The sequence below is a fragment of the Sceloporus occidentalis genome, unplaced genomic scaffold (genome assembly GCF_023333645.1).
Source record: "Sceloporus occidentalis isolate IW3139 unplaced genomic scaffold, rSceOcc1.0.p SCAF_9, whole genome shotgun sequence".
In the NCBI taxonomy this organism is placed as follows: domain Eukaryota; kingdom Metazoa; phylum Chordata; class Lepidosauria; order Squamata; family Phrynosomatidae; genus Sceloporus; species Sceloporus occidentalis.
In genome coordinates this window covers 29767022-29790686 of record NW_028316989.1, presented here as the reverse complement: position 1 = coordinate 29790686, position 23665 = coordinate 29767022, and the positions used below count along the sequence as shown (strand labels likewise).

General features: G+C 42.6%; 1 protein-coding gene across 1 annotated transcript in view; it reads right to left on the bottom strand.

The window, feature by feature from the left end:
- The window catches only part of THSD4 (thrombospondin type 1 domain containing 4), a 276631-nt gene that overhangs the window by 8303 nt on the left and 244663 nt on the right, over nucleotides 1-23665 (bottom strand). The window contains exons 11-15 of the mRNA XM_089538427.1: nucleotides 21466-21595; nucleotides 20906-21110; nucleotides 19906-20079; nucleotides 12128-12301; nucleotides 3295-3474 (exon numbers count right to left, since the gene is read on the bottom strand). Coding sequence (XP_089394553.1) covers nucleotides 3295-3474; nucleotides 12128-12301; nucleotides 19906-20079; nucleotides 20906-21110; nucleotides 21466-21595 — 863 coding nt within the window. The remainder of the gene's footprint in view (nucleotides 1-3294; nucleotides 3475-12127; nucleotides 12302-19905; nucleotides 20080-20905; nucleotides 21111-21465; nucleotides 21596-23665) is intronic.

Below are 23665 nucleotides of genomic sequence, written 5' to 3'. Positions count from 1 at the left end.
AAATTTCGTTATGTGCAAGGTACCATCTAGAATGGGTTCTAGAACAGATTAAACTGGAACTCTGTCTGGAAGCCAAGATGCTGTACTTTGGCCATATCATAAGGAAAAATGAACCATCAGGAAATACAATGGTGCTAGGAAAGGTGGAAGGTAGGAGAAAGAGAGGAAGACCACATGCCAGATGGTTAGACTGGATCAAGGAAGACACAGGCCTGAGCCTGAAGATTCCCAGTTGAGGACGGAGAATCTTGGAGATGTCTCAGCCACAGGGTCCCCTTGAATCCAAGTCAACTCAAGGACAGCCAATAACAACAAACCATCATAGATTTATAGTTTTTTGTGGGTTTTTCGGGCTATGTGGCCATGTTCTAGAAGAGTTTCTTCCTGATGTTTCGCCAGCCTCTGTGGCTGGCATCTTCCATGCCAGCATTCTCTGAAGATGGCAGCCACAGATGCTGGTGAAACATCAGTAATAAACTCTTCTAGAACATGGCCACATAGCCTAGAAATCCCCAAAACATCTATGGATGCCGACCATAAAAGCCTTCGACTTCACAACAAACCATCATGCTTGTGCTCACACTTTCTCATATCTTCTCAGACTGTCACAGACATGGAAAGGAACCCAAAAATAATGGCGGTCACTTTCTGACATGACGATTTTAATCATCTACAGTTCAGGTTTGATCAAACTGTCTGAAGCTCTTCCAGGGCTGGCAAAGGCATGAATGAGGTTTAGAAACTTAGTCCTGCAACATTGCAGTTGCCTAGGTCAACCTAGAAAAACAGCAACTTGCTGATCAGCCAGCTAGGTCCCTTGCTAGAGAAGTTTTCATCAGCTTCTGAGACACAAACAATTCCTGACCTGCTTTTCTGTCATCATTTAAATGTCATTGCACAGATTTATTTCTTTATATCAAGTCCCTGTGACATTTTGTTATACTTTAGTCAGTCAGAAAACACATTAAAATGTGTCCCTTTGGGAGGAAAGGCAGACACAAAGTGTGTTTGTTTTGAAAAATGCACTTGGAAATACAAAGGAAATTCCATGCAAGAAAGGCACAATATATGCAGATTCTCTCGTTCTTGACAAGAAAGGGTAAGAAAAAAATGTCCCCCGGAATCTCAGGTAATAGACGACGATGATGATTATGATTATGATGGTGGCAATTTGATACTTCTTGCAAGAATTTTGCAAAGGGCTTTGGTCGTCTGCATAGAATACAATGGTTTTCCAACCAAAAAGTAGTACACAACATTGGTGAGCAAGCATTGACCCAAAATTGCAGCCCCTGAAGCCCCCTCTCCCCCCAAACCTCCTCCAACCCCATTATTATTATTATTATTATTATGAAAGATTGGTGTGGAAATTTGGGGCATTTTTGCCTGAAAAGCACACCAAAAGCTCCCTAAAGCACAAAATCAAAAAAGCCTCTGAAGCTCCTGCTTTCTTTCAAATGCCTCTATTTGTGTTGGGGTCCTTCTCAAAAGGAGTTGCTTCTTTGCGGCAGCAGTTAAAGTGGTATCAAACCACTATGCCTGGATAGTACAGATCTAGTATATGGGTTTTTTTTTCCCATGGGGTCCCCCGGATGCTTCCAGTCCATTGCCTTCCTATTTAATTTCCCAAGAGGAAGAAGGAAAGAAACAACCACCTAAACTCCTTTAGCTGCTAAAGCCAGAAAAACACAATGTTGTCACTGAGGCAGAAAAGCCATGAGGATTCAGGAACATTTACCTGGAGTTTTGAAGGGAATGGGATATGAATGCCAACTTTTATTTACCAGATCTTAAATGAGATCCTTTTGCAGAGTAACTTTTGGACCGACGTTAAGTGACAGCAAGAAGTAAATCTGACGTCCACTTTTATGATTTCCTCCCTTGTTTTCTGAACAAGGTTATTTCCCCCAGATGTGCCTTCAGGCCCACATACCATTTTTCATAGCTTCTCATTGAGGACTCAACCAGGTTGCCCATCTCATAAAATCTCAGAGGCACTTTAGTTTCAAAATTAAATTCCCAGAGTCCCAGGGAGAACTCTCCTGTCTCTTTTAACTGGATTATGCGTCCGTGGATCAGTCCAAGAAAAATGCTTCTCTCCCCACTTTTACACAATTTTGCACAAAATCCCAGTGTGTTTCTAGAAATGGGGGGATTGAGGGGGGGGGAATGGTGGGTTTTGTACTAAAAATACCATGCAAAAAATGGAGATGCAAAACAGTGCAGAGAAACACCACATCGTGCAAAACTGTCTTTCTGGGAGGGTCTCTTTTTTGCACAAAATACATGGATTCCATGCAAAAAACATTGTCTGGAATCCAGCTAGTGACATTCACTGGTGCAATTGCAAAGATCATGCCCTTCAAGAGTTCACAGATCAAAACTGGGACATGTGTGTCCAAAGCAACATCAGACTGTGATAAGGACGGCAAACATTATTAAGGAGGAAGAACAGAGAAACTAGGAGAGGCTGCCACAGTTTGCTTTTGCAGATCTCACTGGGAAGTGCAGGAGACCATTGCTTCCTTTGCTTTCCCTCTTGCTGACTCAATTGAATGATTACTTTTGCACTTTGAACTCACTTTGCATCAATGGAAGTCATTCTTCCATTCCATTCTTCCAGGGATGTAATTCTTCATTCAGTGTTACCAATTTTCTCTCCACTGCAAGAAAGCCTTTGAAAATCATGCTGTTTTAGAAGGCTATTTGCCTTCCTTATTTTTGTACAGAAAACACTTCCTGAACAGAAAACAGCCTTTTTCTGTGCAGGAATTATTATTTCTATGCAGAAGAAAATGCCGCCTTCTGCACAAAACAACCACTTGTGAATTTTGTGCAGAACAAGTCCTGAACTGTGAAGAGTCTTGTCAGTCCAGGATCCTTCTTATCATATCTATAACACAGATGTTTTAATGTTGTGTATACCTGCTGAATAAAAATATTATTAAAAAAATTCTGAACACTGAAAAACCATGTTCTTTGATCATTTTTCAAATGTTTTTGGATATTTGTTCTATCGCTAGGACAAAGCGGGAAGGTGGGAGGTGGAGAGAGAAACTGGGACATTTTAAATGCAGCTGAAAAAGTAGAATGGCAGAAGATGGATCGGAACTGTCCCTGACAAATCTAGACAGACAGAAGGTATGAAATCAACTTTTTTGATCTTTGCAGATGGAAAAATCCAGAATTTCCATCAGCATGATGTAACCATATTTAGCACAGGATTCATCCGATGGCCAGGGAGTCCAACTGGCCACAATCCTGCAAGAGGAAGCAAAATGGGGAAGTACTTACAGTGCTCCATTCAGTGCTAAACCATTTGGCACCGCAAGGCTTGAGGTAGCAGGTCTGCTGGCTGGGAGGCCTTTCCAAAAATGCACATTCGTGGGGATTCAGCAGCTCAAAGCTGTTCTCTGTCTTTCTGATGCACAACACTTCCCTCTGCTGGGTTCCACTGCCGCACTCAATTGAACACTGTTATCAGGAGACAGAAAGCAGAGGGAGACTGTGACAAGACGTGGAAGGAATTAGTCTACAGAGCTTTCGAAAAGAGCCACTTGACACGCGTGTGTTTGTGTGTCTGTGTTTGGAGAGACAAAGTGTGAAAGTGTCACTTGGGCCTCATTCCCGCTACCTTTTAAACCGGATCACAAATTGGTTTGAACTGGTTTAAATGACCCTGGTTCGCACTTGAACTGAATTGCTGAAGTGGTTCAGAGGGGGGGCCATGCGCTAGACCTATTTAACCTGCATCTTTTTGATGCTGATTTTTTCCGCATCTTTTTGGATAAATCGATTCTGAACAAGTGTGAACCAGATGTGGATCGGAATTGATTTAAATTTGCCCTTTGGCTGGCTGGAGCGGGTCCATTTTGAATCGATTCATTTGTCAGTGTGAACCACAAGTGAGTTATTTTATTTTATTTTGCAGCAAGAAAATGCAATCGGAGCAAATGTGGTGTGCACCATGCTCCGCTGCCGATCCAATCCACTGATTCGGATTGCAAAGTGATTTATTTGTAAGTGAGAATGCAGCCTTAAATTTCCATGGCTGAGAGGAGATTTGAACCCTGGTCTCTCTGTGTCCTAGTCCAACACTCAAACCATTGCACCACACTGATACTATTTCATCCCACAGGGGAAGGTTTGCCATGGATTTTCCCTGAGGCTGAGAGCCTGTGACTTGTGCAAGGTCAGCCAGTGGTATGCCAGTGTAAAGTTGGACTTATGCTATCGTAATTCTCTAACAGGAGTCCAGCCAAAATTTACTTGGCTTCAATCACATGGAGGTAGCATTTAAAGAAAGAGCCATGTTAGTCTCCAATATCAGTATGCAAAAAGATCTTGTAGCGGCTTTGAGACCAACTGAATGAAAGATATTGTAGCAAAGGTTTTTGTAGACTTGGGTCCCAAACACATTGCAGAAATAATCCAGTTTGAGACCACTTTAACTGCAATGGTAGGGAATTATTCTGGGAACTGTAGTTAGTGAGACATTTGGTGTTCTCTGTCAGAGAGCTCTGATGCCACAATAAACTACATTTCCCAGGATTCCCTTACACAGTTAAAGCGGTCTCAGACTGGATTATTTCTGCAGTGTGTTTGGGACCTAATTCTACAAAAACCTTTACAGTGTGTTTTGGACCTTGGTCTACTTTCTGAGACACATGGAGTATGCTTAGCATTAAATCCAATCCTGGATAAACCCCAAGTCTGCTGTTCTCCATGGTAAGACACCAGTAGATAAAAGCATTGCTCCAAAGGCAAAGATGGACCTTTGCCTCTCCAAGTGAAAATGACCTTGTTGGGGTCAGCAGTTTTGTTGAGCCTCCAGAGTTTGAGGTAAGAATCCAGCTTTGCTTGTTTTGAACAGATAAAATTAAAGTAAAATAAAACCTCAAACCATGGTAAGTTCTCTGTGATAAAAGCATTGCTCCAAACGTGAAAAGGACTTTTGTTTCCCACAAGTGAAACTGACCCTGCTGGGGTTAGCAGTTTGGTTAAGCCTCCAAAGTGCATGGTAAGAATCCAGCATTGCTTGCTTCCCGTGTGTGTGTATCCTCAAACCGTGTGATATTTGGGAAGGGTTAGAAATCCACCGGGGTGTTGTGTGTGTATGTGTGTGTGTGTATATATTTGCAACACGCTCCTAAGCGAAGGGTGTTGGCTCCAGTTTTGAAATGTAAATTTTGGCTCACGGAGCCCTTAACTCTCTCTGTAAAGGTTAAACACACACATATAATACTGTTCCTGGCACTTTTTGAGAAAGGTCTTGAGAAGACAAATCCAACAATATATTGGTTTCTGTGTCCCTCGAAAGGGTACGATTTCCAAAGGGCTTTTTTTGGGAGCATAAGCACAACTGTTATATTTTCTTTAAAGAGGGGAGGACACTGTTTATACTTTAGGTAGATTTTTTGTAATATCCTGGATAGATACTTATCCTCCGTACCAGTGAAAAGTACACTGCCAGCAAAATCAACACACGCTTTACCTAGGACATCCAAAAATACACAAACATTGACCAGCGTCTGAAATAATGAAAGCTTTAGCATTGTATTTTTCACAAAGAACTCTCAGACGCAGAAGGCATGATCCTTCCCAAACTATTCGCCTTTAAAGGAACATTTGTTTGCTTTTTCTCTCGATCCCTGTCCCTCGTGGCTAGCGGCCCAGGGGGGACCGGCGGTAACTTCGTTGTTACGCCGGATTATTAATACATCTTTGAGGGAGGGCCAATTTCCATCAGAACTCAAATTGGCCATTGTAAAACCTATTCTGAAAAAGCCCTCCCTCGACCCCCTGGTATATAATAATTATCGGCCAGTTTCGCTGCTGCCATTTTTGGGGAAGGTGATCGAGAGGGCGGTTGCAATCCAACTTCAGACGGTCTTGGATGAAACGGATTATCTAGACCCATTTCAAACTGGCTTCCGGGCGGGTTACGGGGTTGAGACGGCCATGGTCGCCTTGGTCGATGATCTCCGTCTGGGTATCGACAGGGGAAGCGTGTCCCTGCTGGTGCTCTTGGACATCTCAGCGGCTTTCGATACCATAGACCATGGTATCCTTCTGGGGCGCCTAGCGGAGGTGGGAATCGGGGGCACTGCGCTCCAGTGGTTCCGGTCCTACCTCTCTGGGAGGTCCCAGATGGTGCAGCTGGGAGACGTATGCTCCGACGAGAGGCCCCTTAAAACCGGGGTCCCTCAAGGGGCCATTCTGTCTCCCATGCTATTTAACATTTACATGAAACCGCTGGGAGAGGTCATCCGGAGACATGGGGCGCGGGGTTATCAGTACGCTGATGACACCCAAATTATTTTCTCTATGTCTCCGACTGATGCAGTGACTGGGGATGGTGTCTCTCCTCTTGTGGCCTGTCTGGAGTCAGTAATGGGCTGGATGAGGGAAAACCGACTCAAGCTGAATCCAGAGAAAACGGAGGTACTAGTGATAGGTTCCCCTGGTCCAGGAATGGTGGTGGTTCCACCTGTCCTGAACGGGGTCACGCTCCCTGTGAAGGACTCCGTGCGCAGTCTGGGGGTGCTTCTGGATTCGTCGCTTCACCTGACTGCTCAGGTGAGTGCGACGGTCAGGAGCACATGTTATCAGCTTCGGCTGATTCGCCAGCTGCACCCATACCTGGCCCAGAGGGACCTTGAAACGATCGTACATGCTCTGGTAACCTCAAGATTGGATTTTTGCAATGTACTCTACATGGGGCAACCCTTATACCAAACTCGGAAGCTACAATTGGTGCAGAATATGGCAGCCCGGCTGGTCACTGGTGCTCCCAGGACCAGCCATATAACACCGATTTTAAAAGATCTTCACTGGCTGCCTATTCGCTTCCGAGCTCAATATAAGGCGTTGGTAATTACCTATAAAGCCCTAAATGGCTTGGGTCCAGGATACCTGAAGGACCGCCTCTCCCCATATATTCCGTCCCGCACCCTCAGAACATCTGGGCAGCAACTCCTGAAGGTGCCAGGGGCTAGGCTTTCTTCCGTTACTAAGCGGACGTTTTCCATCGCCGCCCCGGCCCTCTGGAATACGCTGCCCGCTGAGCTCCGCTCGACTACCTCCCTGGCCCAATTTAAGAAGGATTTAAAGACCTTCTTATTTCATCAAGCATTCCCCCCATGAACATCTTTTTAGGGCCTCCCTCCTCTTCCGTGGCCATGAGGAAGGGCTAATTGGGGTTTTATCCTTTTTATTGTTTTTATTGTTTCTTTGATGCACTGTTTGCGCGCGATTTGTTGATTTATGTATTTTTCACTGTTGTAAACCGCCCTGATCTATGGAAGGTTGCGGTATATAAATAAAACTTTTATTATTTTATTTATTTTTATTTTTATGCCGCAATGCTTTAGGACTCTCAGATACGAGGAGAAAATTAAGCAGGTTTCCTGACTGTTGAAGAAACCATTTTGTTCCCAACCTGGGAATGAACAATGACAAATATTATTTCCATTCTTCATGTAAAGAATACGCAATACATTCCACATTCTTATGGAAAGAACTCAAAAGAAAGGGCAGCTATGAAAGAATTAGACAAGATCGTAAAATGTCAAGATATCCAACTGGCAAATGAACATTATAGGTTAGAATCGTAAAAGTTGTTGTGTTTCCCCATCCTCATGTATCAATCTTTTTATTGCGGTCAGTGACCACATTAAAACGACCATATTCCAAAATCCATATGAATACATAAAATACATACATACTATGAACATGAGTAAGATACATACACCTGAGGATGTCAATAACATATGACATATAAATGTAAGTGTAAGTCATACAGAATATAAAATATAAACATCAAATGTAATTGCAAACGCAAGTAATAAAAGGGATCTAGGAGTCCAAGTAGACCACAAGTTGAACATGAGTGAACAGTGTGATGCGGCAGCTAAAAAGGCCAATGCTATTTTAGGCTGCATCAATAGAAGTATAGTGTCTAGATCAAGAGAAGTAATAGTGCCACTGTATTCTGCTTTGGTCAGGCCCCACCTAGAATATTGTGTCCAGTTCTGGGCGCCACAATTCAGAAAGGACATTGAGAAACTGGAGCGTGTCCAAAGGAGGGCGACAAAAATGGTGAAGGGTCTGGAGACCATGCCCTATGAGGAACGACTTAGGGAGCTGGGGATGTTTAGCCTGGAGAAAAGAAGGTTAAGAGGTGATATGATAGCCCTGTTTAAATATTTGAAAGGATGTCATATTGAGAAGGGAGCAAGCTTGTTTTCTGCTGCTCCAGAGAACAGGACCCGGAACAATGGATGCAAGCTACAGGAAAAGAGATTCCACCTGAACATTAGGAGGAACTTCCTGAGAGTAAGGGCTGTTCGACAGTGGAATGCACTTCCTTGGAAGGTGATAGAGTCTCCTTCCTTGGAGGTCTTTAAACAGAGGCTGGATGGCCATCTGTCAGGGATGCTTTGATTTGGATTTCCTGCATGGCAGAAGGGGGTTGGGCTGGATGGCCCTTGTGGTCTCTTCCAACTCTACGATTCTATGATTCTATGATTTTATGATTCTATAATCATTTACAAAAACCTTATTTTCATAGATTTTGCTGTCTTGGTTAACATCCTTGTATGCTGGCCTGACATCAACAAGAGAGTATAAAAAGCCTCTGAACGACCAGGGAATGCCTTTATATATGGTTCAATAAGAGTTCCCTGAATTCCATGAATTCCAGTATAAAAGGGGCAATGCAGAAGAACATGAGTTATTCTTTCCTTTTCTCCAGAGTCACAGGGGCATTTACACACACTTTACCTAGGATAAGTACGAAATCTTTGTAAGTTTTCCTTCTTGCATTGGCAAAGCACCGCCATGGATGGATGTGAGAGCTGGACAGTGAGGGAAGAGGATAGGAAGAAAACCAACCCATTGGAGATGTAGTGCTGGAGAAGAGTCCTGAGGATCCCATGGACAACTAAAAGGACAAGCCAATGGGTCCTAGAGCAGATCAAGCTGGAAATCTCCCTGGAAGCCAGGATGACTAAATTGAGGCTGTCATACTTTGGCTACATCATGAAAAGGCATGAACCATTACAAAAGACAATAAGGCAAGGGAAGAAGAGGCAGCAGAAAGAGAGCAAAACTGCATGCCAGATGTCCATCAGTGATACCTTTATTGGCCAAGTATATTGTGCATTTTGGTTGGCCAATAAAGGTATCACTGATGGATTTTTGTTTGTGTTTGTTAAATGGTCAACACGGCTTCCGCTGCATGTTTTCTGCAGGCCAGATGGATAGGTTCAATCTGGGAGGCCATGGGCCTGGACTTGCAGGATCTGAACAGAGAGGTTGAGAATAGGAGGTCTTGGGTCCTCATTCATATGGTTGCCATGAGTTGAGGTTGGATGCAAGGCAGTTAACAACAACAACAACAGGATTACTGTGCATCAGAAATGACTTGAAGGCACATGACAATCCTGATTTAGGTTCCCAGCCCTCATTTTTTGGACTAACTTTTGATATGGCAGTGATAGGAAAGGTGGAGGGAAGTAGAAAGAGAGGAAGACCTCAAACTAGATGGATATTAGGGAAGTGTTGAGTATGAATTTACAGGACCCAAGCAAACCAATGGAGGATAGGTAGCCTTGGAAATGTCTCATTCATAGGTTCGCCATGAGTCGGGATCGACTGGAAGGCAATTGACAACAACAAAAGCATGAAATGGATGGAAATTTCATCTGTGTGGATGGAAATGGTCACAGTTTCATAATGATGCGAACTGAAAGGAGCCCCTGATGATCTGTATGAACCCAATTGCCTGAATGGAACCGCCGCCATATCCCCCATGAATCAATCCTACAAGCTTTGCCCGTGCGTTGTGTGCATACACACATATATTGTAACTAACAGTGGAGAATTAAAGCATTATGGGTTTTAAAATGTCTGTGGGTGCATATTCCTGAAGAATTTATTGCTTTGGAGAAATATATGAGAAGCCTGAAGCAATATGGTAGATTTATGGATAAACTCTGTGTGGGGACCCAGAAGTTCAAGACATAATTCCTGTTAACAGCATTGTAAATGGCTAGCCCTGGAGGAGTTTAACTCTTAGGCAGCCAGTTAGCAAAACAAAAACCATGGAAGTGGCCCACCCTTTACAGCTCAGCCTTGCAATATATATATATATATATATGGATGGATGTTTATGCAAGGAGAATGAGATTTGGGTGTTCAGCCGAGACCAGCCAGAGTCTCCCAGACTCACTAATTCCGAAAGCTTGCTAAGTAATAAATAACATTTTTAAGGACTTTATTTTTATTTGATGTATTTATCTATTTTTGGAAAAAGCTGTACATTCTACAATGTTAATGTTAATGTTAATCAATATGAGACCAAACCTTACCACGTTAATTTTAAATATCTGGAGGAAAAAGGTTTCCATTTGGAGCGTCTTTCCTCCATTCTCTTAAAAGTTATCATTTTGGTGACGATGGACGAGAGAAAGTGCTGCATTTCGTTATGATTTCATACCTTGGCTGTCTGTGGAATTTTTCCTTGACAGTTTTATTGCCTGGAGTAGTTTTTGCTTACATAGTTCATCAATAATCTAATTTAGACCTCTTTCTTGACAACATGTGTTGAGAGAAGGGCATGGGGAAGTTAGAAAAATCCCCCTTTTATTCCTGAAGACTTTAAGATCCTAAAAGTTTTATCATTCCTTTTGTCAGACCAGTCAGTTACTTGGCATGATCATCCACATCCGTGGCTAGGATTAGGAAAATGTGGGATTTTTCATTCCTTAAAGCCTGGACCCTGAGAAAACCCAGTGCTGGGGCAAAACCAGATCCCACGGAAAGCTCCTCCATTCCCTCCATGTGGTTTTGAAAGTATGATTGCCTGAAAGTATGGTTTTGATATACGATTTCAGATTGCTTTGACGTCGCCTTTTTCAATTATGCGATATTTAATGTGTTTAGAATGTTTAAGCTAGTTTTGTTGCTGTACATTTTATTGCCTCGCATTTTGAATCCTTTCTTGTTAATTTTATTTTAAACTGTACCAGAGACCTTGCGTTAGGTAATTCTTTCAGTGGGAAGAAATAAAGCCAAATGCGGGTTTTGGCTGCATCTGCACTGCAGAAATAGTCCAGACTGATGTCGCTTTAACTGCCATGGCTCCATGCTCAATAGAATTCTGGGAACTGTAGTTTATTGTGGCTCCAGAGCTCTCTAACAGAGAAGACTAAATGTCCCATTAAACTACAATTTCCAAAATTCCAATGGCATTTAAAGTGGTGCCAACCTGGATTATTTCTACAGTGTGGGTGCAGCCACATACAAAAGGACTTGCTCCCCATTCAGTCAATGGACATGTTAAGTCCCCTTGATTTCAGTGGCAGAGGTGGGCAGCAGAATTCTATGTTTATCTATTCTGATATCCCATGGATTACAACAGAAATCAAAGAATCATAAAGTCAGAAGGTACCCCAACGGCTAGTGCTGATAACATATTTTTGACCAACAACCATCCAACCTCATCTAAAAACTAAATAAGAGTCCACCAGCTTTCAGGGAAGTGTATCTTATTGTCCACCAGGTCTTACCAGCAGATCAGTGGAAAATATTCATAGGATTTTATCCTAATGTACGTAATTGTCCACGCCACTATGTTTCTCATCACCATGTATGGATGTGAGAGAAAGTGGATAGGAAGAAAATCAACTCATTGGAGATGTGGTGCTGGAGGAGAGTGCTGAGGATACAGTGGATGGCTAAGAAGACAAACAAATGGGTCTTTGGACATATCAAGACTAAATTCCCCCTGGAAGCCAAGATGGTGATGTACTTCAGACGTATCGTGAGATGATATGACTCACTTGGAAACACAATAATGTTAAGAAAGATGGAGTGCAGTAGGAAGAGACGAAGACCACAGAACCAGATGGATAGACTCCATCAAGAAGTCCATGGCCCTGAGTCTGCAGGACCTGAGTAGAAAAGTTGAGGACAAGGGATCTTGGAGACATCTCATTCATGAGGCGAGGCCAATTCAGTGACAGTTAACAACATAATTTTCGCTCTTGTTAAAACCAAAGGTCCTTCTCAGAAGTTAATTTCTCCCCAGCTCGTCCCCAAACATTCTCAAGACAAAATGTACCTGGCTCCAGCTTGCAGCAAACCATTCCACTTTCCCCAAACAGGGACCGTTGTCACACGGGGTTGTTTCCGGTGGTCTGTTGTGTCCACAGCCCTCGAGGGGTAAGCTGCTGATGTGGTTGGTCATGCAGATGACAGAACGCGTCCGGACGCCCGCGCCACATTCTGCTGAGCACTGTTATGGCAAGAGACAGAGATATCCATTAGTCCTGTTTCTGCATTGGAGGAAGGCAGGATTGTGTGGTACAAAAGGGAAAGCAAATGCAAATCAGGGAAGTCCTCACTCTGCAGCCAAGAAAAGGAGACAGAAAATTAACCTTCTTGAACCATGACTAACAATTCAATTCTTCATTTATCTTGGTTTTTTAATCCATGAGGATGAAAAAAAAATTCTCCTCCCCAGGCAAGTTGGTGAGCATTTATTTGTACATTTTCTATCCAGACAAAATAGACATGTATGCTCCTTTGCATTTGAATGTTTGCATTTGCTCACAATTGTTTGCATTTGAGTATTGGCAATAGAAATATTTATAGGTATTTACATTTTAAGTCCTAGAACTGCAGTATTAACAAGTATTTCCACTTGAGCATTCATATTTCAGCAGAGTAGTATTTACATCTGAGTATTCACAGGTATTTACCATTTCAGTCCTGGGTTTTGAATATTCATAAGCATTTACATTTGAATATTCACATTTGAGTATTCCTAAGTATTTACATTTGATTGTTAGAATAAGAGTATCCACAAGTATTTCCATTTTACTACTGGAATGTGAGTATTCAGAAATATTTGCATTTGAGTATCCACAAGTATCCACAAGCATTTGAGCATTCAAAAATATTCACATTTGAGTATTCACATTTGGGTAGACATGCGATTACTTTGGGGCAAATTTCAGTTGCTGTTGTTTTGTATGTGTTTTTAAGATTTAGGTGCTTAACGAAAGGGGGAAAAGCAACCATTTTATGGTTTCATGAGTAAATAACAGAGACATTGATAGAGAAAAAGCGTCTGTTGCTTTCCTCCTGGGGGAAGGAAGAGGAGGGTAAAGAATCTTGCAGCGGCTGTCACTTTCATGACAGGGTGTCCTGACATGTCAAGCCCTTTGTCTCATGAAGAGCCGAGAAACTGGTGAGTATTCTTTATATTGCTGACCAGGCTGTTGCCCCCCAGTTTCTTGCTTTGCTGCAGAATCCACACAGCACTAGACTGAAAAAGTATGAACCCAACAGCATTATCATCTGAATACAGTTGTAAACAACACTTAAGATCCTGCCCAAAGTTGGAAGGGCATCTTTTGCATACTGTATATGCAATGGATATTTGGAAGAGTCAAAGTGACCAACCAGCCCATATGATTCTTGCGGCCAACTACTTTAGTGCAGTTGGGCAAAGCTATTCCACAAGGAGTTACAGGTCCAGGATGTATCCTTGCACAGCATCAGAACAAATGTACTGAAGACTCATGTCACTCTCAGTTAATTCTAATGTAAAGCACCAAGTTTCTACCAATTGCCATTTACAGTTTGATGTTTTATTGCGGACAAAAGGCAGCCCAGACAAATGTATACAGTGAGCCCTCCACATTTGCTGGGGTTAGGGTTGCAGGACCTCCATGCAAGTGGGAAAAACCACAAATGAAAAAAAAAAAACCACTATTTTTTTAATCTGAGAAAACACCTCTCTAGGAATATCTAGGTTCTCCAGAGAAACTCCATGGTCAACATCTGCCAGACTTTGACCAGAGAATTGTGGTGTAGGACCTACAAGTGCCTTGAGGACCATTCTCTTGAGGGATCTCTAGGTCCTTGAAAGTTGACCACAGAGTCATGTTGAAGGACCTAGAAATTCCTAGATGGAACATATTAATCAAATCTAGAAATAATCAAATTCACAAAAGTGAAATACGCAAATGTGGAGGGATGCTGCATATGTGTGTGGAGAAGCAGAAGTGACCTTCTCAAATTATCAGTAGCTTGACCTTACTTTGTATGGAAAGGAAGCTTGGAACTGCCACTGGGTTCAGGCGTACCTTTAATTTTAACCTTAACCCTTGACCCCCAACCCTAATCATTATACACTACACAGTCATGGTTATTGGCTCCTACCATTGAGGCAATGAATCCACTCCAGATTTTTGGACAACTTTGAAGAAGCTGCCCAAGTTGCTGAATCTCTTTGAAAGAGAGAGGTCAGCACCATGGACAGATGTCTGAAAACCTGGCTTGAAACTTTCCAGTCACCACCGACAACAGTGGAATCTTCAACCAAATGAGAAAGTGACTGGTGCATGATGGTTAAGGCTAGAGCTTGACCATCAAGTTGCATTGGAGGACCTCCATATCCCTAGAGATATGGTCTCTGTAGACATCTGAAGGTTCTCCAGTGTAACTCTATGGTCTATGGAGAGGAGAAAGCTTCTCTCAGTTCCCTAGAGGTGGAAATCATCATTTGCAATGGAAATAGTCCCAATTCTTTTGTTTATTTATTCTTTAAAGGAAGTGGTAGTTTCCTAGTGCTGTAAATGAAAGCAAGGACCTGGACACCATTTTGTATCCCTCACAGCCCCATGGACTTCATGTTGTTCTAGTGCATTACAGGGCTGGGAATGATGGCTGCCTCAAATAGAAATGTCTGAGAAGATTCTGGAAAGCAGTTGTGTTTTTCTTGGGGTAGGGATGCGAAACAGAAACATCCTAGGGATTTTTTGGCGCCTCTTTCCTAATAACGCTTCATCGTCCTTGGAACTTGAAGAGAGGCGACATGAGTCTGGCTCAGAATGAGCTCTGTGCGCCATCACCCACAAATATGTACAAGACCCACCGGGGGGCATGGGTTTGTAAGCCTTCTGAAAAAAGAACAAGGCTTGCCAAAGACGTGTTGGATGTGGAAGAAAGGACTGGGCCAGTTTCCACATTGATCGGGCTGTGCACAGTCAGAGAAAGTGTCCTTAAACTGATCTGAGAAAAAGACGGCTTTCAAAAATTGGTTTTCCCCACTCCATGCTTCACAAGGTTTCATGCAACTGGCTGTTCTTTCAACGAAAAAGGCACACACAAAAGCAGAAACAGTTATATTGGGCACAACTGATACTTTCCATTTAAGGAGTTGGTGAGATGTGACCTTCCAGAGGTTGTTGGGCCGCAGCTCCCATCAGCCCTAGCCAAAGTTAGGATGATGGGAGCTGGAATCTGATAATTTTGAGAGTGACACCTCTTTGCTCTCCCTGCCTTTTCTCTCACTTTCTTGTGCCCCTTCTAAAGAAGGAGGGGGGGGGTCAGAGGGGGTTAAAAGCTGCATTTGATTTTTAGAGTGGGAGAATTATTAAAAGCAAAGAGAAAAAAACACATGTGCTGGCTGCCGAAAGCGGCGTGCATAATTGAATTTAAACAGTTACAAGCATTTATATTATATTTCACATGAAGCGAAAGCCACAAAAAAGCATTTGTTACATGGCCCGAGACATGTGCCAGATCTGGCATTTTGCAACTCTGGGTGCGTGCGTATAATTTCATTAGCGGCAACGCAAGTGCGGCAGAAAAAATATTATGGAACATTCCTGGGAGATGAATGGATGGCACTGTGCTGAGGATTATTTCCCTTAAGGTGGTGGAGGGGAGTCAGGCACGATGGAGGGAGGTCATAAACCTGGGGTGAGGAGTTTTGGCCCTCCTTACGTTTGGGTCTACAGCTCCCATCAAATCTATCCAGCATAGCCAATGGCAAGGAATTGTGGGAGCTGTGGTCCTAGGGTGCATCTACAGTGTAGAAATAATGCCATTTGACACCACTTTAACTGTCCTGGATCCATCCTATGGACTCCTGCGATCTGTAGTTTGTCGTAACACCAGAGCTCTCTAGTGGAGAATGTGAAACATCTCCAAAAAACTCTACAAATCCCAGAATTCCATAGCATTGAAGGAGCCCCTGTAGCGCAGTGGTTAAATGCCAGTACTGCAGCCACAAGGTTGTAAATTCAATCCCAGGCAAGGCTCCACGATCCACTCAGCCTTCCATCCTTTTGTAAGTCAGTAAAATGAGTACCCAGCTTATTGGGGGCAATTGGCGTACACATTGTAAACTATTTAGGGAGTGCTAGTTCACCGATAAGAAGTATAGAAATGTACATACTATTGCTAGATTGAGCCATGGCCATCAAGTGGTGTCAAACTGCATTATTTCTGCAGTGCAGATGCAGTCCTAAGGAGAGGTTCTCTTGCTGAGCACTGTAACATAGCTTCCAAACACATTGCACCTCAAATTGATAAGTATCATGCCTTATCGTGTTGTCATACACCCTGTTTTGCCTTCTAAAGTAGAAAACATCTCAATATAAATACATGATTTTAGGTGCTTCATTTTGCAAGTAATACTCTGATCCCAAAGTCATGTGCATTTGGAAACCCAAAGAATTCCCCTCTTCCCAACCCACAGCTCAAACAAATGCAAGAGCTGAAATCCTTGGTGACATTCTCCAGAAATTCAACTGTGTTCTGTTTTAAATAGCTACATGTAAGCAGCGAGTACAGATTGAGTTTCAAATTAAATACCAAATAAGAAGATACAGGCCTGGCATGCCCTACACTGGGAGATTTCACTATAGATTTACAGCTTACAAAGGATGGGAAAGAGTGCCAGCAGCATCAGACTTCAAACCAGAATATTTTTTGGCTCTAGGGCTCCTGTTTCCATCTTTTAAAATTAACATATAGATATTCTCAATGCTACCTGATTTTTTAAACAAAAACTGGAGAGGATAAAGATCAAACCTAGAATCTGCTGCATTTAAAACAAAAACCGATGAACTGCATCACCTGAGTTCCAGGTCAGAGCCACCTGGAAGTAATGCTACACAATGAAGTCAGCTACAGGTTTCTAGAAAATCCATTTTAAGACTGAGCTCTTGCATCAAGGAATGCCTCACTTTATGTTACGGAGTTCTGGTGTGGTTGCACAACGCCACCTTGCTGGTGAATCACAATGCTGCGCAACTGAATGTTCAATCAAATGCACATGAATGTGAAATGCATACACAATGGCACCACATACACAACTCCAGCTCTTCAAATTTGAGCTGAACACTGGTGTTCCATTCTGGGCCAAGAAGGAAGGAAGGAAGGAAGGAAGGAAGGAAGGAAGGAAGGAAGAGCAGTCACTTCCATAGGTGAATTTACTCAAGGGTAAGACACCTGCAGGATTCCAGCCTTTGTTGTTGATGTGTGCCTTCAAGTTATGTTTTACTTATGGCAACCCTAAGACAAACCTATCATGGGGTTTCCTTGGCAGGGTTTGTTCAGATGAGGTTTGCCATTGCCTTCCGCTGAGGCTGAGAGAGCATAACTTGCCCATGTTCACCCAGTGGGTTCCAGTGTCTGAGCTTGGATTCGAACCCTGGTCTCCAGAGTCATAGTTTCAAACCACTACGCCAAGCTGGCTCAGGATTCCATGAATACCATGATCCATTACATTTATATCTCGTATTTCTTCCCAAGAGCTTAAGATCGGTACATGGCTCCCCACATCCCCTCTGCACCCTCACAACAACCTTGTCAGGTAGGTCAGGTTGAGACAGATCGGCCCAAGGTGAGCCAGTGTGTGCACACAATCACACCTTTAACTCTCCTATCAACTTATAGTTACCCCATGAATTTCATGGGATTTTCTTAGGAAAGGAATACTCAGAGGTGATTTTGCCAGTTCCTTCCTTTGAAATATAGCCTATAGACCCTGGTATTTGTTGGCTGTGTCCCATTTGGGACTCATATAATTTAAAGGCCCCAAAGTAGCCAAGGTCCCCTTGCTACTTCTTGGGGTTGGAAATAATTTTCAAAAACGTTTCAAAAACTGTTGAAAATCATATTTTCCAAGTATTGAGAAACCCTGATGAGAGGAATCCTGGACTGACAAGGATCTTCTGGGTTCAAAACTTATTCTGTGCAAAATTCACATTTGGATGTTTTGCAAATTGCCTCCTCTCTATATGAAATATTTCTGCACCGAATTATCATTTTATGTAAGGAAGATGCAGTTTCCTCTGCAGAAAACGCTGTTTCCTGTTCAAAACAATCGCATGCGGATTTTGCAGTAAGTCTCAAATAATGAAAGGGCTTTGAAAATGGTGTGGTTTTGGAAGACTTTTTCGCAGAGGAAAGAAAATTGCAAATGTTACTCATTGCTTACTTCAAGAGGAAGCAGTAAAGGATTACATCTCTATCCTCTCCTTGATGAAGGCCCTGGAATTATTTTTGTAAGCCCTCTTAAAATCCAAGCACCAAATAAACAATAAACCGCTTGCAAATTGCACCCAACACAGTAGTGTATGTTTGGAAAATGTTAATATGAAGAAATAGCAATATGCTTAGTGTTCCCTTCTCGGTTGTTTCTCCTCAATGCAGGCTCTCTGTTGTCTCATTGTTGTTGTTTCGAGACATTAAATCTTGTTGAGTTTACTCACAGATCCTACCTCCCCCACAAGCAAACACACACACACACACACACACACAAAATGGTGGACTAAGTGCTGCAAAATGCAATAGTATTTCCAAAAAAGAACTATTCAGAATTCACAACGTATCTTTTGGGGCATACAACTAAAATGCCATTTTCTAGTGCTAAAACAAAAATGAAGTCATATTTAAGAAAAGAAAACCTGCGGGGGAACAAACAGCACATTTGGAAGGAGAAAGAAAGAAAGAAAGAAAGAAAGAAAGAAAGAAAGAAGAACCGGCAACTAATCTGGATATTCAAGTGGGTGGATTTACACCAGTATTGGATCTAATCCAGAATACTTTGGTGCGTTTATTTATACTTCATGTCTTAGGGGATAATTCTTTTTTCTCCCAGCCCTGTGAAAGATCACTCCCATAAATTTCTAAAGAGACATTCATCCCTCTGTAAAAGAAAATAAATAAACAGTAAAAAATACTTTGCGATTATAAATTAGAAATGGGCTGCTGTTACAACTAGATCCTTTGAGCCTCTGCCTTGACAAACAAGCTTTGAGGAGCAAGGCGATTCTGGCAAAGCACAATTACTAGCAGGCAGGATGCAAGAAGCATGAAAACTAGAGCTGGAAGACTCTGAATATCATCTCAACTTTCATCTCCCATGAGATCCCCCTATGCAATCCAGATGATAATGGCGAAGATCCTACACTGGGCTGTATAGTGGAGATCACCACAGATGGCGTTATACATTCCGCTGTGCAATGCATGGATGTGTTGGCAATATCATTCACTCACATGCACATGACGGGGTATTTTCATGCACAATGGAACCCCAAGTACAACTCAGTTTCTGTTACTTTGAAAGCAATGTGGATATTTCATACTGGACAAAAATGTCCATCTGTTTCCATACGTAACCCTCCACATGGTTTAAGTTGTCTTGTTTGGAGTGTTAAATAGCTTAATATGCTTTGAATTTTTATATTATTTATATTGCTCCAAATTAAAACAACCATTTAAGCTGATGTTATTGTGTGCTCTCCTGAGATCCTCAGTTATATCATGGGAGATAAATACTGTAAAGGAAGTGAGGTGGATGAGGATAAGGAGGACTTTTCATTGCTGTTGTTCCAAGGAGTCTGGAGGAGTCAAAGACCATAAAAAAACCAACCTGGGGTCCATATATCACACCAGGGTCACACTTTTCCCAGTTCTTGTTTTAACTTAAGATTCCAGGGACTTCGCCTGGAACCTTCAGAATTTGAGACAGTTGATCGAAACTGAGGCATTATCATTCTCCTTGAACTAGAACGTAAGAATAATAAAGCTTACCCGGTCACTCCATTCAGTAAGAAACCAACTCTTGGCACAGGGTCCCATGTCACAATTCTCAATGTCATTTGGACGTAGCTTCATGTTACACTCCTCATCGTCGACAATATCTCCAAGGTTGCTGACACACTTTACATCTCGGGTCCGCTGACCTACTCCACATGGCACTGAACACTAAGAGAAGGAAAAAAAGAAGACATTTGGGTTGACCATGCACAATATGACCACTTGTTCTTTGCTGTGCGTGGGAGGTGAAAAGTTGGAAAGGCCCTCTGTTCCAGTGTCAGGCAGCTGATCACATATGCATCACATGGCTGGGTAACTTGTTCGGACTTTAGAATGAGTGACTTGCAGTCATGGCGGCTGCGCCACGTGGCACGGGGCACACATTTTAACCATCTACCTGGCAATTCCATGATATGATGATTCCAGCTCAAAGGATATCCAGTGTTTTTCTAGGACATTCTAGACAAAGAGACTTGAATCTTATTGGTTAGGGGTGAGAATCATGTGACTCTCCAGATGTCCTTGGACTGCACCTCTCAGAAGACCCAGTCAATTTAACCAATGGTGGTGAATGCTGAAAATCACAGTTCAACAACATTTGATGGCCCACATGAGTCCCATCTCTCCTATAAGTAGTCCCAGGAAGAATAGACCCATTGAAACGACAATTGAAATGGTGAGAACATCAATCTCATTGGTTCAACAGGTCTACTTTAGTTGGGACTATTGATAGGATTCTGGCCTGCCTTGGTGATGATGACCTTCTGTAAATGAATGGATGCTTCCCTAAAGGAATGTATCCTTCTGCAAATTTAAGAACCTCCTTTCTTCATGGAGCACAAACAATGGACAACATGCCATGCCACAGAGTCAGGGCTGGTGCAGTGGTAACCTTCCGGAGAAGCCACAGTCATTGCCCCGGGGGGGAAACCAAAACCCTTAAACCTGTTGGGTATTTTTGTCGCCATTGTTGCTACAACTCATTCCTGTTTACCGATGTCCACTCTGTCCGAATTTGCCATTCGCTGCAGATCTTCAGCTGGCACGTACTTGTTGTCTCCGGTTTCTCCAGGTGGTTGCAACGGTGGGGCTGGACCGTGAGGGTGCGGTTGGCGTAGATCTGCCGGCACAGGACTTGGCGGTGCTGCATTCCAAGGCCGCAGGACTTACTGCATTCTGACCACTCACCAATATCCCAGCTGAGAGACCATGCAGGGTGGGAAGGAGAAGAAAACCATGAGATTATCATCCAGTTTCCCCCCTTCCGTCCATATGGCATAAATAGAACCTGGGGCCTATTTTCATTCCCGGTTATAGTGCTATGATTCCACTTTAACAGCCCTGCTTCCAAAGCATGGAAGCGTAGGATTGGCAGTTTAGGGTCAGGAATTTAACATTCTCAGATGGAAAACTCTTCTCGTACCTCCCCAAATTACAAATCCCAAGATTTCATAGGATGGAGCCATGGCAGTTTAGTCGACAGGTGACAGCAGGACATTAATGAATAAATAACAATGAAACAATAACAACATATTTTGGACATTGTTATCTTACAAGGCTGGGCAAGGGAAGATATTGCAGGGTTCTTCTTCTGGACTGGGCTTGGTACCAGTGTCGCAGTAGCTCTCAGAGACCTCCTCATGTGTGTTTCTGTTTACGCAGTGGAAGATGGGATACTGTGAGCCTGGAGTGATCACAAACAAACAATTACATATATTTAAAACTCAAAATCATAGAAAAATCATTTAACCGCAGACACATTTAATCACTGATGGGCCGTGACAGAGCCATCAATGGACATGATGCCCGCTGGAGCTACATAAGTAAAAACAGCAGCGGGCCATCTAAAATGTTACTCCTCGAACTAAATGTTTTATGACGCACTGTGCATAACAGCAGACACATTACTTTTAATCACTGTAGAAACATTAAACACATATTGAAAGATGGGGCAGTAAAAATCCGTGCCAATGGCTCATCACGTTGGATTGTTTCTGCAAGGCGGAATCCAGATACACCATTAAGTACCAAAGTCAAAATCGTACAAAATCTTCTTCCCATTTGCTGTGAAAGGGTTTGAAAACTGGACCACAGAGAAAGCAGATAGAAGACTTACAACATCTGAAATGTTGGGCTGGGGGAGAGTTCTGTGAATGCCATTGTTGTGGATGTGTGCCTCCAAGTCATTGACAACTTAAGGTGAACTTATCATGGATTTTTCCTGGCAAGTTTCTTGAGAAGGGGGTTGCCACTGCCATCCTCTGAGGCTGAGAGAGTGTGACTTGCCCAAAGTTACCAGTGGGTTTACATGGCTGAGCTGGGATTCGAATCCTGGTCTCCAGAGTCCAGGTCCAATGCTCAAACCACTAGACCACACTGGCTTTAAAGACAAATGAACTCTAGTGCCACACTACACTACAAGTCTCAGTTAAAGTGGTACCAAGCTAGAGTATTTCTGCAGTTTGGATGCAGCCTGAGTTATGAAGCTTCCTTCTCTCTCTTTTCCCTCCTCAATTTGTATTTTGGCACACCTTTGAACTGAGTCCAAGGGTCAAAAGACGATGTGCTTCCCCTGTGGTGGAAAACTTTCCCCAGCCTTCAGGACTCAGCTGTATTGCTATATCATGTCAGAGAACTGATCCTCTTTTCGCAAACCTCAGCGGGGAGTTTTGTAATTTCCCTCTGTGAGCCCTGGAATAAATCCGTTTTCTGAATTTAAACCAGAGAGGGCTCTCTTCCTTGCCAATTTCTCCAGGGCTGGAACTTGGATCAAGTTGAATAATCTTCCCAATCAAAATATGACACATGGCTGGAATCGCACCAACTCTAAAGTATATTTTGATAATAATCCCACGGTTCTCCCAAGGCAGGAAAGCATCTGAAGTGTGGTGGTGCCCATTTATTTCCAATGCACTCGAGCTAAGAGGTGAAATTTACAACTTTTGCAAGATGGACTTTGAATCTCGTACAGGTTTCAAAGCCCATTCTCAAATTGGGATTTCTTCTGTAGAGAGTTTTCTCAGAACATTTTGCAAAATATTAGTTGCAAGATATTTCTACACAGAAAGATTATTTTCGGCACAGCAAAAAAAAGCTGTTTCCTGTACAGAAAACGCTGCAAAAGTGGGGCGTTCCTTACCAAATCTGCACATGGCTGATTTGCTCTGAAAACAACTTTTTCTGCACAGGAAACAGCTTTTTCTAGGCAGAAAATTCTATGTCCATGTAAAAATGTTATTTTCTGTGCATAAAATGTGTTTTCCTGCACCAAAAAAAATGCTGTTTTCTGCACACACAAAAACCTCTATGTGGGCATTTTGTACAGAATAGGTCTCGAACGGTGAAGATTTTCATCAGTCCAGGATTCTTCTCAATGGGGTACATACTTTTTCAAACATTTTCTGACTGTTTCCAAATATCCTCTCCATCCTTAAATCAGCCTATTTATGAATGAGAATTACCCACATGTTGAATCACCATTCAGCAATTGATTCAATGAATCAACTCTAGTTGGGAGTAACCAATATGAGTTAAGCTTCAAGTAACATCCCAGTGCCATCTTTTGAGGTTTATAGGGTAGACCTCAGTTTCCAATGAAGTGGCAGGATTTTGCTTGGGATGGCAGAGGTGGAATAGAGAAAGAGCTCCTGGGCATTACTAGACTATTTATTTCTCTGAAGATGCCATCCACAGATGTTGGTGAAACGTCAGGAATAAACTCTTCTAGAACATGGCCACATAGCCTGAAAGCCCC